Genomic DNA, 13,853 nt, shown 5'->3' on the forward strand with positions numbered 1-13,853 from the left:
TAAATAATATAAAGTAACGATTCAACTTAGTTATTGAGGATGATGACTGGTTTAAGTGAGAGAGGCGTGGACCCTTAAGTGGCGCGTGATAATCCAACGTAACCCAACTTGAAAATAAATTATTTAATAATTAAAATTTAATTAGATATAAGAATGTTATCCATGGTGTTGATATTTATTACTATGCTTTTTGTGTCCAACATTTATTGTTACATGTCTTCAATGACTATTATTGGAGGATTTCTATAGTCTAAATATACAAACATTGATGATATCAAATAATATAAATTATAACTAATCTAATTTTTTAAGAAAATAAATAAATAATTTACTATCCAAAATTGAACGCAATTAAAAAGCAAAATATTATATTCGTTAAGATTTGGCCCAGACGATATATTGCACGTGGTTATTAAATTTAAATTTTTATTTTTAAATGACTATATTCAATATAAAAATAAGCCTAAATAAAATAAATAATTATATATAGTAACGTGTACTTTAATTGCTAATTTTAGTTTATTTTTTTTATTATATTTGTTGATGCCAGAATTTGACCCCTAAGTAAGGTCTGGCACGATTTATAGTGTTAAATATAGAATAGATCGTTTTAAGATAATCTACTGATTTTCTGGTTTGTTACCAAATCTATGATTTAATTGTATCATATACATGTATAAATACATGAGGTCGTGACTCATATAGGTCATAGTGTCATTCAACCTAAGGTGGTATCAGAGTCACGCCATAACTTAGTCATGTCAATATAATCCTCCTCGAAAGGACTCCAAAATAAAAGGAGTAAGCATAGTCAAAAACGACTAAGACTGAAAAAGAGTCGAGCCACGATTAAGGGGAGACATACTTTGTTCGAGTCGAGGTGTTGATGAAAGTCTCACATCCGCTAATTTAGGGAATGATTCTCGGTTTATGATGAAGGAATACTATTTCGAGTGGTATGAAGTATTTTGGGGAAGCCCATAGCAAAACCATGAGAGTTTATACTCAAAGTAGACAATATCATACTATTGTGGAGAGTCATATTCGTCTAACATATGATACATATAGAAGCTCGTGTTTATGTTCCATTCTAATAAAAAACAAAGTAGACAATATCATACAGCTTTACTCACAGAGGTTTCAGAAACATGACTAATTTATTGTCCCGAGTTTCGGCTCCCGAATTCTGATAGAAAGCTTACAGGTGTGCTCCATAGTTACACACACAACACCAACACCAACACCAACACCATGGCCTTTTCCCCTTTCCACCGCTTTCTCTTCGTAACAGAACTCTTCTCCTCCCTGGGTCTCCATCTCCACTTCTCTGATTCAGCTCCTCCCAATCTCCCCGGATAATGGAGGTGATCGGAAACTGCTTGGGACCGCCGAGGTTGAGAAGAATCCAGAGAACTCTCCGCAATTTCAAGCTTACCATCCTCTGCCTCTTCCTCACCGTTGTTGTCCTCCGCGGCACCATCGGCGCCGGTAAGTTCGTCTCCTCCGAGTGGGACTTCATCCACTTCCGTGACCGCTTCCCCTTCCGCAACCGTCTCCTCGTCGAGCATCAAACGACGTCATCGAGCGGTGGAACGGACAAACCCTACCGACTTGGTCCGCCGATCTCCGACTGGGATGAACGGAGGAGGAAATGGCTTGAAAACAGTCGCGGATTTCGTCATTTCACCCGGCCGGGTAAGCCTAGGGTTTTGTTGGTTACTGGATCGTCGCCAGAACAATGTGAGAATCCGATTGGAGATCATTACCTGTTGAAATCGATTAAGAATAAAATTGATTACTGTAGGTTACACGGAATCGAGATTTTCTATAACCTAGCGGTTTTGGATGCGGAAATGACTGGATTCTGGGGGAAGCTTCCGTTGATACGGACGCTTCTTCTATCGCATCCGGAAGTAGAATTCATATGGTGGATGGATAGCGACGCAATGTTCACCGACATGTCGTTTGAAATCCCTTGGGAGAGGTATAGAGATTTCAATTTCGTAATGCATGGTTGGAAAGAAATGGTGTACGATCAGAGAAGCTGGGTTGGGCTGAATACAGGGAGTTTCTTGATGAGAAACTGTCAATGGTCGATCGACATTCTGGACGCGTGGGCTTCAATGGGGCCGAGAGGGAAGATCCGAGAAGAAGCAGGGGAAGTCCTAACGAAAGAGCTGAAAGACAGGCCAGTGTTCGAAGCAGATGATCAATCCGCCATGGTTTATCTTCTTGCAACACACAGAGAATCATGGGGGAGCAAGATCTATCTAGAGAATTCATATAATCTCCATGGATATTGGGAGGTTTTGGTGGACAAATTGGAGGAGAAGAGTGGGGGAAATCGGCCGCTGGTGACTCATTTTACAGGGTGCAAGCCATGTGGGAAAGCTGGGGATTACCCTGTTGAGCGATGCTTGAAAGCAATGGAGAGGGCGTTTAATTTTGGGGATAATCAGATACTCCAAATGTATGGATTCATCCATAAATCGCTGATGAGCAGAAGAATTGAAAGGATTAGACGGGTAAGTGAGAATGAAGTTGGATCGATTCAACCAGTTCTTTCCCCTGCTGTGGAGGTGGAACCACCTTCTTCTAAAGGTATTTTGTCTCTTATTAGATGAACCTGTCGCTTGTCGGTTCCTTTTTTTCAACATTGTTCATAGACGTGTCAGGAATGTGTTATTTTTCAGAGTATGAATTTAGTAGGTGGAAGCTAAATGTATGTGTTTGTTCCTTCAAACTCGGGCATGATCCCAAATGTTTATAAAGTATTTGGATTGCATGAACTAATACCATCCATTAATACTAATCCATTAGTGTTCCATGAGGATGAAAGTCCTGCTAATTTAATCATAGGTTTGACATGATAGGTTTATAATTAAAGAATGCTATCTCCATGAAGATGAATACTATCTTCATTGGTGGCAGACATTTTAGGGAAGTCTAAAGCAAAGTCACGAGAGCTTATGTTCAAAGTGGACAATATCATACCATAAGCAAAGTCATGAGAGCTTATGTTCAAAGTGGACAATATCATAACATTGTGGAGAGAAAAGTCAAGTCATGAGAACTTATGTTCAAAGTATTCCTGAGAAGTTATGTTCAAAGTGGACAATATCATACTATAAAGTAAAGTCATGAGAGTTTATACTCAAAGGGGACAATATCGTGGAGAGTAAAGTTACTCAAAGGGGACAATATTGTGGAGAGTCTAAAGCAAAGTTATGAGAGTTTATGCGGTTCATTTAACTTATAACGAGGAGTTTCAAGTTATAAGAGTAGTTTTGAGGAGTTTTTTTATTGAAACTTTTGAACACGTGAAATTTGTTCAAAAGATGGTAACATTATTTGGTAACGAAAAATGTGAAATTTCACCGAGATGGTCGGAAGAGAACAAATCATTTCTAATGGTCCAGACTATTTATGAGATAGTAAATTTTATGAAATACTAATTAAATAAATGTGTAAAATACTATTTTAAATTTTTTTTTTTAAATTTAGGCATATTGTATTAACTCCTATGTTTTTAGCTCTAAAATATTATTGAAATTTATTAGGCATATTTTGCACTTTTTTAATAGAAATTGTATTTAAAAAATAAAATAAAGTCAATTCACTCCTAAGAAAATTAATTTCGTAACAAAAATTCAAATTATTCGAGGAATAAATCTTACGGATTTTTATACCCAACTTTATTTTATTACATTAATAAATTAAAAGGATATATATATATATATATATATATATATATATATATATATTGACGAAATGTTAAATAAAACAAAAACATGAAATTTAATAAATTTTGACCATGGTCAACCAACGCTTTATTTTAATGTAATAAATATTTTTATATTGTTTTATTCTAATACTATTAGATAAACTGGAATAAATTAACCCGATGCTTATTGAATTTAGAAGAGAATAAAACTATGGACACAAACAACCCTTCAATTCACAAGCGAAAAGAAGTCCCAAACAAAGCCCACAAGACAAAACCCCATATTATTCATTACTAAACCTCAAACAGAAACCATTGTAAGGCTCACGATAGTAAGAAAAACAGACCAAACCAAGCAAGGCCTAACCAAGTCCGCCGCAATCCCGTTCACTCCCCGGAACAACCTGTCACACCCAACCAGCGTCGCCGTCTTTCCCAAACACGCCACCGAGCCTAGCCATCGCGACCCGGCTCCAAGCACGAGGCCGTACCACGCCATGCACAGCACCAAGTACAAAGTGTAGAGATACACCGCGTTGGGCTTAGCTTGGAACCCGCCTTCAGCCCAGAACAGCCAGCTCGAGATGCCCATCAACAAGCTAGAAGCCAACGACCCCCAATTCACGACCCTTGCCGAGGGAACCCAGAAGGGCTTCGTGGCGGAGGGGTAGTAGTTTTTGGGTCTAGAAAGGAGGAGGATGGAGAGGAGAGTGACGGCGATGGGGATGGATACTGCCACAGCTAGAGACTTCAGGCCTCGTTTGGCGATCGCCTTGTTCTTTGCTCTCTTCGCGCTAGCCTCGTCGGCGGCGGGGGCGGCGGGGGAGTCACCTGTTGTTCGGTGCTTAAGCTCGGTGGAAGCCATACTTTTGTCGGAGAATTACAAAATGGGAAAAAGAATAGGAGATTTAAGGAGGTGGAGGAGTGAGGGAGGAGGACACGTGGAAGGAGAGGAAGATGAAAACGTGGACAAAACGACATAATTATATCGCATACAAATATATGTATGTGACACGTAGCTAATTTTGAAATTATGCTCTATTTTGTGTACTTTAAAAAAAAAGTTAACCGCATTTAATAAAGATTTAACTTAACGATTAAGATATCTATTTTTTCGATTTTAATATTATCGATATTAGATGGATAAGTATTTATTCTATACATGTATTATGTGTTTTTATTTAAAATATGAGGTTTATAATAAAAATGACTAATTAATGATAAAATATAATAATTACCCGTTAAAATTACAATTAAAATAATGTAATAAATGAAGTTGTAAAAATTTAATATTGGGGTGGAATAATCGTCAAAGTGGTCCAATTAGCGTTAGGGCTCAAATAGCGCGAACGAGAAGTAAAATCCACGTGGGTTAAAAGCCCACTTTGCAGCCCATTAAAAAATGGCGATTTTGGTGGGCCTGCTTCTCGGACCAGCGCCGTGTACGTCAACAGCCTTGCAGGTCTGGGGACGGAAGGCAGCTCGACGACGGGGAAGGCCATGGCTGCGAAATCGGTGAAACCTCCGCGCAAATTAGCCAATTCCCGCGACAATTATTGTCGAAATCCGAAGCTCGGATTTGCGTTATGTTTGATCTTGGCCGATGCTTTCCTCGTTGCCCTTATCATCGCATATGTACCCTGTAAGATCGAATTTCTACTCATTTCTGTTCTTCTTAAAATGGATTTTCGATATATCCTTTTGACGCCATTGATTGTTTGGTTCCAGATACTAAAATTGATTGGGACGCTTACATGTCGCAAGTAAGTCTTGTTAGTAGTAGAATTATAACATCAATTTGCTTAGAATTTCGATCACAAGTGAACTTGTACTTGGTTTCAGATTGGCCTTACCTCTCTAAGAACTGTAGCAGTAAACAGCAAAGAATGATAAAATTACAGATTAAGATTTAGAGTGTTTCAGAACAATTCCATTATTTTGTTTTAAGTAGAGCATTTCTTGCGCATTAATGGCCGTTTGTTTGATCTTTTACATCTTGGTATTATTTTCAAGCAGGTAAGTGGTTTTTTGGGAGGGGAGAGAGATTACAGCAAATTGCAAGGAGACACTGGACCTCTAGTTTATCCTGCTGGATTTTTGTACATTTATTCTGCCATACAGCATGTCACTGGAGGAGAGGTCTATCCAGCTCAGGTAATAGTTTGTACTTATAGAGATCAAGAAACTGTCATTTACCCTACTGATCTTTTGTTATTTCATGGTTGTTTGTAAGAACTATAATTAGGTGACTTGGAAAAATTAACGATACCGTGTTAAAAAATCTCGAAGAGGCGGTTTGGGTGTTTTTCTGTTGTTTGGGTCCGGTTCAACGTTTTTAAGGGTTGGTTCGACCGGTTCGTGATCCTCGGGAGCGGTCCACGTTAATTTCAAATTATTAATGTGCACGAACTCTTGTTCATGTTCAAAAGTTGCCGTAATTTGTTTTAAACATCAGTTCATCCCTTAGAATATAGGATTTTATTGATTTATTTATTTTTTTCATGTGCTAAATTCAGGGAATATTGTTTTCGTTCCTGAGTGGTAATAAAATTCTATTATTGCAGATTCTTTTTGGTGTCTTGTACATTATAAATCTGGGAATTGTCTTATTTATCTATGCGAAGACCGATGCGGTAAGCATTTATCGTCCTTTCTTTTTCTTGTTCTACTTCTTTTATGCTGCAGAGTATAAACTAGGTGCCTTAACATAGCTTAGCAGGCAACATAATCGTCCTTACAGCCTCGACCTTATCGGAGACTAGCACCTATTACGGGTAGAGAGTAGTAGTATATCTTAGATGGTAACAAGTTGTTTAATCTTCAATTTTTTTCAAATTGATTGCTTTCTAGCTTCCATTCTGGTCTTTTTGCTTACTCTCCCTCTCCAAACGAGTGCACTCGATCTTTGTGCTTCGGCTCTTCAATGATTGCTTTGCCATGACTCTTCTTCATGCTGCATTGGCCTTAGTTCTTTTACGAAGGTGGAACCTTGGATTAATCATCTTCAGGTATCATTATCTCTGTTATAGTATTATCTCAACTTTTATGTTACCACTTTTAACCGTCTCGTTATTCCGTTTCTGCAGTTTTGCTGTTTCCATAAAGATGAACATTCTTCTATATGCCCCACCTTTATTACTTCTGATGTTAAAGGTAATTCTCGTTATCGTTTTTATTGTTTACTTACCTTAGTTTCCAAGTTTATTTTTGTTCAGATTATTTGTTAAGACAATTCAAACTATGTTACAGGCTATGGATATCGGTGGAGTGATAACGGCTTTAGCTGGGGCAGCTCTTGTGCAGGTGCTTTGCTTCCTATTTTAACTTTGAATGTCTTCAGCTGAGTGTCTTCAGAGTTAAAAAAGAGCTTTAAACTTTGGACTTATTTATGGTATTTCTTGACATATAATTATTTTCCCCATAAGATCTGTTTCCTAAGTGCTCTCAAGTTTACCATCAGTAGCTACTACATAGTCTTTCTTTTCCATACAGACAGTTGGACGAGTTTAATTTTTAACATTGCTATTTACTTCATCTTCGAGGATGCATCGTCATCTACTTACATTTGCTCGATCAACGGTTTTGCAGATTCTTTTGGCGCTTCCTTTTATAGTTTCACATCCATTTGAATACATATCAAAAGCTTTCAATCTTGGGCGCGTCTTCATCCACTTTTGGTACATCTCACTGTACTTCCAAAGCGCTGTCATTTTTTAAGAACATCTTATACCGTATTTATTGGCCATCTTCTAAACGATACAAGATAGTTGATTCGGATCATCTTTATTTGTAATTTTGTTTCTTCAATTCGAAGTGTTTGTGCTTTGATGTATTAGGTCCGTTAACTTCAAGTTCGTCCCCGAGCCAATATTTGTGTCAAAACAGTTTGCTGTGTTGTTGCTGATTACTCACTTGATATTGTTGGCAGTTTTTGCTCATTACAAGTGGTGCAAGTAAGTGCTTTAACTACTGACAATAAAGTAGAAACTAATGTTATTATGGTGATAATCTTCTATTTGAGCCTGTTAGAAAGGGAAGATTTACATAGAAAACATTGGGCCGTTCAGTGGGTTATAAGTCTTATGAATGCATTAGTTTATCTTCTGGAGCATTTGCAGCAATATTTGAGATTGTTCATTTTCTTCCAGGCATGAAGGTGGGCTTTTGAACTTCATCAATTCATGGTTTCTCTCTATTAAACTTAGATTTCCCAATAACAAGTCATCCTTCAAATTACTTAAGGAAGAACGTAAGTTGGTACTAAAACGATATTTGATGTAAATTGTAATATGTCTTATTTCCTCTGCTCGATTCATCTAACTATTTCATTGGCTCAGATGTCGTAACAACGATGTTTGTCGGGAATTTCATCGGTATTTTGTGTGCTCGATCATTGCATTATCAGTTCTATTCATGGTAAGCTGAGTAGCTCAATCCCTTCACAGTTAATGGAAAAGGATGAATTATCTCGATCCCCCTGTTAACGACTGCATCTCATATTTTTACGAACACACCATCCGAACCTCAAGCAATGGTGTCAAAATTTCATTTGAATAACATTTGATTATCATGATCATATTAACTCATCAGATCCGAAGCAGTGCGGTATGAGCTCTAAACGTCATATTTGATTATGCTGCAGGTATTTCTTTTCCCTTCCGTATCTGTTGTGGAGGACGCCGTTTCCTACAGTATTACGGTACTTTGCTAGATTAACTCGTCCTTCTTTTCTGGATCAATTTGGGCACGTACAATATATCGTTATTGTTTCCGTTTTTTTGCAGTTTGGTTCTGTTTACAGGGATAGAGTTTTGTTGGAATGTCTATCCTTCTAATATATACTCCTCCATCTTGCTTCTAAGTCTTCACCTAATTTTGCTTTGGGGTTTGTGGTCTGGACCAGCAGAGCATCCTTATGTTCACAGCGAAGCATCAGATAGGAAACAAAAATAAAAAATTCAAGCTCTTCATCTGTGTATCATTACCATTAGACTGAATTGCATAGATTTGATTTTCAGCTAACTTTCTCTGTGTTACTTTCATCCCGGGAATCGTTTGATACCGTGGGGGAACGTGATCAGGTCAACTTCGGGGTGTCGAGCATCAAATTTTAGGCTAATTTAGTTCGAGTTTTTGCCCTCTGTTATTGTCATCTTGGAAATGGACACACCCTTGAAAGCTGCTGTCTTTACTTGTATTTAGTAGGTTTTATTCTTACTACTACTTTTGTAACACAATTTAATCATATTTTACTTGGTTGTGCTTGGGCTCTGGAGTTCGTTCTAACATGAAATTACTGTAATTTGAATTTGAAAAGCAATCATGTTGGCTTTAGTTTGAACGTTTCCCAACCCAATTTAATAGCGAAGTCAAAAGGTTTTCAAATTTTGAAAATTTGAATGTCATGCCTCCATAACTTTGCACTCTTTCAGAAGTGAAATGACTAAAATACCCTTTCGATATTCTTGATTTATAATTTTGTAGCAAGCATGTTAAATTTACGAGCTTCGTGCTTTGAACAGTGTACTTCCTACTAAAATCATGAACGTTTAAGACCCGGTGTGATAACTATTTGATTATTTTTGGAAATTGTTATTTTTTTTTTCTTATAATTATCTTTTCCAATTCAATCTTAACATGTTTTTATAGTCATTCTAGACATTTTATGAAATTTGACTAAACATGCTAACTAATATATATATATATATATATATATATATTTTTTTTTTTGTTTAAAAAACTTAAAAAAAATTTGTTGTTGGAATTTGGTTAAATTATAAAGTTGTGTTTATTTGATTTCAAAATTATAAATTGAAAGTTTTATGAGATATGAAATTTAAATAAATTAATTTTTGACCATTTAAATCTAAATCTGTATAAAATTAATGTGTTCATCACATTACATAATGATGAATGGCAAAATGGTAACTTTGTAGAAAGTGGGGGCGAAATGAGCATCACTTAAGCAAGCAAGACAGCCATTCGCCACATTCTTCTTTCGCATTCTTCACCCGCTAACCGGACGATTGGGCATTGCGAGTTTTAGCATCATCTCCCGATTGTCTCTTGAAGATCCAGTTTTGCAGTTATGGTGAGCGTTTCCCCTTCTTCAACCTCATTCCATTCAATTACGCTTCTTCACTGTTGAATGCCATTTTTCTCTTGTTTTCAATTCGCATAGCTTAGTTGTGAAACTTTTGATGGAATGCGATATCCCTTCGGGTTTCCTTATTCTTCTGACATGAATTTCTGTCGTAAATGTTATTCGCGTGGTCGTCAAATGATTCTGTTCAGCTTTAGTTGTTCAATCGTCTTGTAACCTTTTGCTCACTTTGAACAATGCCCATCAGATCACCTAGGTTTTAGATACTAAAGGTTGGTTTGGGGTTCGGTTGTTGGTGACTTTCTTGTGAGGCTCATGTTTTCAACTTTTGAATCGATGGATGGTTCAAAGCTTCGTCTCCTCGTTAATGTGATAATGTGTTAAGATTTCAATCTCTCTGGGATTTTTTAAAAAGCTGCGGTTGTTGATTTGGTCGATGTCTGCATGCCTTGTAATATGGTGTGGTTTTGCGACTGAGAGATCGAATCTTCTCGATAGTGTGTGGATCCTTGTGTCTTCTCGATAGTATTTGCTTGTGGATCCTCCCTTTTTCATATGATTGTCTTTTCCTTCTGTCAAATCCCTTATTTTTCTCATGGGAGGATGAGCACACTTGACCATATCCAAATATTGTCTTCTGCCCTTCTAGGCCCTTATGGTGCAACGTGAATCATGTTCTAAGGGGGGTTCTTAGTTTCCTGAGTCAATTTGGGACATATTTTTGGAGGCTTTGGTGCCAAGTGACCCGAATCAGTTCGGATAAGGCTGTGACGTAGTAGGTCTTATTCCACCCGTTTCGAGATAGAGGGATGTTTCTTTAGCATGTTGCTTTCTTTGTGGTCTTATAGAATATCTAGCTTGAAAGAAATAGAATGATACTTGGGTATGGAGAGTTCTAGGGAGGAAATTTGGGCCTTGGCTAGGTTTGCCTCCTTCTAGGTCTTGGCTACAAAGGATTTTTGCGATTACCCTTTATCTATCATCCTTTTGAGCTATAGCCCTTTTTCTTAATTTTGTATATTGTTAAATTTTTTTGTTTTTGGGTCTTTTTGTATTGCCCTTGCATATTCTCTTAGTTGTGGCTGATTGCTTTTGGGAGGATAAAGATCATTTGACCGTGCCCAGGGACCAAAACATCAGTTTTCTAGTTTATTTTGATCACTGTTTTATCTATAGACCGCTACTGATTTCTGTTCCCATATAATTTTAACATACTCGAATCAGAATCAGACTGTTAAATGTAATTGTCAATACTGAAGATGTTTGATGCTTGATCTTAATTCTTCTTCAAGATTGTCACCCTCCACCTCCAGTGGTTCTTATTTGTTTGACTTATTATTGTTCATATTATTTGACTGGTTTGTTTTTGTACCATTGTGTGACAGTGTGAAATACACGTCTTACTCTTTTTGTCCTGCAGGATGGGCATGACTCTGAAGATCCGAAGCAAAGCACGGCTGATATGACGGTTTTTGTGAGTTCATTTTCTTTTCTCTTAGTTCATTCTCTCTGTTTATCCCCATTTGATAGTCAAGCCTACGTTATTTAAAAGGTTGGTGTTATAAAGTTTGTCATTTCCCTTTGACGTATACTCTTGTTCTGTCTAAAATTTGATTCCTAAGGCATTCTTGATTGTTTGTTGCTGGTTTATCGTTAAATTGGTATTTACTCCTCTTCTTTTTTCCAGGTGCAAAATCTTCTTCAACAAATGGTGAGTTTCAGTTAAGTGTAAGTCTCTGGCAGAGAAGTTTATGTCTAACAAAATCTTTTTTATGCAGCAATCTAGGTTCCAAACCATGTCTGACTCCATTATCACAAAGAATATCCTTTCTAAATAATTCTATTTATTTTTAGCATTTCTCTAAAGTCGTAGTTATGATGATTAATTGTTTCCGATACGCTTGGATACATGTTGATTTTTGAGTTTTGCGAAATAACTCGTATATTTATTTATTCGTTTAATAGGCTAGATGGTGCAATTTCTGAGCATTATCATTTTCTTTCACTCTATCAAACAATGATGTGGTGAACGTTATATCAGAATTCGTTTGACTTTAGGTTTTGGAAAAGAAGTAGATTGTAGGATAGCATAGCTTTATTGTAATAACTTATAGTAAATAAGCTTTCCTTAACTTGAGTATACTCGATGAGATGGGGAGCCGCATAAATGAATTGGAGCAGAGCATCAACGATCTAAAATCTGAGATGGGTGTTGAGGGCTCACCGTCGCCGATGACTCCTTCAAAGTCGAGTGCAGATGAAGTGAAGAAAGATGAAGGTTCTGCCTTGAAATAGTTGAGAGTGTATGCTTTATTGTTGAGTTTGATAACTTGCAATATTCTCTTTTTGCTATTGCCTTTGTGAAATTGAAGCCAATGCTTAGGATGAAACAGAAAAGTGCAATATGTTCTAGACTTGTACTTGCTATTTCTGCATGATTTCTTATTGATAATATAGTGATGATTATACTCTATGATGACCTCATACAACAACTACTGCTCATCTCTGGTAACAAAGTAAACACACAACTCGTTAGCTTCGGCAACGAGCAATAGCACTGCAGCCACGGTCGTAGGGGTTAGCCTCAGCACCTGGCTGGCAATTGTAGTAAGATGCTCCTCTGCGTGAGCATGGCACCTTGTTGGCCCTGAGCGCATCGTAGCTTATGTAGTTTACATCGGCCAATATGCGTCTATTGATTTCGGAGTCCATCTGAAATTCAATGTCATCCATCATGCAGTCTGCCATGGAGCCATGACAGGTAGCTAGAGCTCGATCGAGGACCCAACTCGGGCCTTTTGTGGTGGTGGCCAATACTGCAGTGGAGAAGACGATCAGGAATGCAGCGATGAAGCAAAATGGAAGGAGAACAGAAAGCTTGGCCACCATTCTTGCTTTATCTGCTATTCCTGGTATGTCTGTACAACCCCCTTGAATCCTTTATATTGATTTGCAAGCAAGTTGGTTGGAATTGGTCTTCTGATTTTTGTTTATTATTTATATTTGTTTTGTTTTGATCTTTGAAAATTGTCTCATTAATTTGGCTCTGTCCATGAAATGAAATGAGTTGAAAAATAGATTTATTTACACTCTTTATTTTCAAGCATAGACTTATTATGGGTGGAGTAGAGAATAATCTTTATTTTCAGTTTTTATTATTATATTAAAAGTCTAAAGACAGGCTGGAAGCTTTGATTTAAATACTAAAATGCTAATAAAAAATGTAAAATCAATGATTATAAACAAGTATATATATGTATATATATATATATGTATATATATATATATATATATATATATATATATATATATATATATAAACAGGATAAACTCATATCAAACCTTATTTTATGAGTGTTTATTTAGTCTTGAAAATATTGGACGTAGACTTTTATTATACCTAATTCATTTTAGTATTTAACATTAATATTGGTGGATACATATTGGCATAATTAATAAGTCATATTATTATATATATCCTTTGATGTTTGGTTCATTTTTGTCCTTATACCTTCGGCGGGTATGTATATTTTCGTATTAAAAAGTTTTTATTGTGCATAATATTTGCACGTAGGTACCAAAATGGTCACCTTTTAAGTTGGGACGGGAGCATTTTAAAATGAACATCAACTAAAATGAATAAAGGTCGAAAGTATAGGGACGCTGGAATTTAGTGTGTTTGACATAGGTTTTTTTTTTCTTGTACGTCGGTTGGGTTATATATAAGTTTATTTTAGTGGGTCTCACATTCTATTATCTCATTTAGACGGCTCATTATTATTATAATAATAATACATAAGATAAAAGAAAAATAGATTGATGAACTACGCCAAGTATAATATAATTTCACATTTCATTTTGGACTTCGCATTTGGTAGGCTTAATCTCCTCGTGCATTATTATAATCCATTCATATTATAACAAAACACATTTTTCAATATTATAGTTTTGTATTTTATTAAATCTGATAATATGATTAGTATGTATATTAATGTATACATATAGACATGTTAAATAAGTAAGTCG

General features: G+C 36.4%; 4 protein-coding genes across 5 annotated transcripts; 3 read left to right on the forward strand and 1 right to left on the reverse strand.

Moving 5' to 3' along the window:
• Positions 1–958: 958 nt before the first annotated feature.
• LOC111807027 (dol-P-Man:Man(5)GlcNAc(2)-PP-Dol alpha-1,3-mannosyltransferase) lies at positions 959–9,035 on the forward strand. Its single transcript, XM_023692595.1, has 14 exons — positions 959–963; positions 5,161–5,366; positions 5,453–5,487; positions 5,741–5,878; positions 6,289–6,357; positions 6,575–6,732; positions 6,811–6,877; positions 6,974–7,027; positions 7,313–7,401; positions 7,561–7,677; positions 7,873–7,973; positions 8,062–8,140; positions 8,367–8,423; positions 8,509–9,035. The coding sequence occupies exons 1-14, from the start codon at positions 959–961 to the stop codon at positions 8,675–8,677; spliced, it is 1,344 nt and encodes a 447-aa protein (XP_023548363.1). The 3' UTR covers positions 8,678–9,035.
• On the forward strand, positions 1,139–2,793 carry LOC111807028 (xyloglucan 6-xylosyltransferase 1-like). The gene has a single exon (XM_023692596.1). The coding sequence runs from the start codon at positions 1,359–1,361 to the stop codon at positions 2,622–2,624; it is 1,266 nt and encodes a 421-aa protein (XP_023548364.1). The 5' UTR covers positions 1,139–1,358; the 3' UTR covers positions 2,625–2,793.
• Positions 3,883–4,653, reverse strand: LOC111807029 (translocator protein homolog). Its single transcript, XM_023692597.1, has one exon. It carries the CDS (start codon positions 4,587–4,589, stop codon positions 4,026–4,028), a length of 564 nt encoding a protein of 187 aa, XP_023548365.1. The 5' UTR covers positions 4,590–4,653; the 3' UTR covers positions 3,883–4,025.
• Positions 9,036–9,686: 651 nt separating the features above from the next.
• LOC111806438 (heat shock factor-binding protein 1-like) lies at positions 9,687–12,846 on the forward strand. Of its 2 annotated transcripts, XM_023691749.1 has the most exons (6): positions 9,687–9,815; positions 11,248–11,301; positions 11,515–11,538; positions 11,606–11,648; positions 11,971–12,105; positions 12,568–12,846. In XM_023691749.1, exons 1-6 carry the CDS (start codon positions 9,813–9,815, stop codon positions 12,594–12,596), a joined length of 288 nt encoding a protein of 95 aa, XP_023547517.1. In that variant the 5' UTR covers positions 9,687–9,812; the 3' UTR covers positions 12,597–12,846. The 2 variants fall into 2 exon arrangements, with proteins under 2 accessions (XP_023547517.1, XP_023547518.1); XM_023691750.1 differs by lacking the exon at positions 12,568–12,846 and having other exon boundaries at positions 9,691–9,815; positions 11,971–12,300.
• Positions 12,847–13,853: the final 1,007 nt, after the last annotated feature.

This window comes from Cucurbita pepo, chromosome LG12 (genome assembly GCF_002806865.2).
Source record: "Cucurbita pepo subsp. pepo cultivar mu-cu-16 chromosome LG12, ASM280686v2, whole genome shotgun sequence".
Lineage (NCBI taxonomy): Eukaryota > Viridiplantae > Streptophyta > Magnoliopsida > Cucurbitales > Cucurbitaceae > Cucurbita > Cucurbita pepo.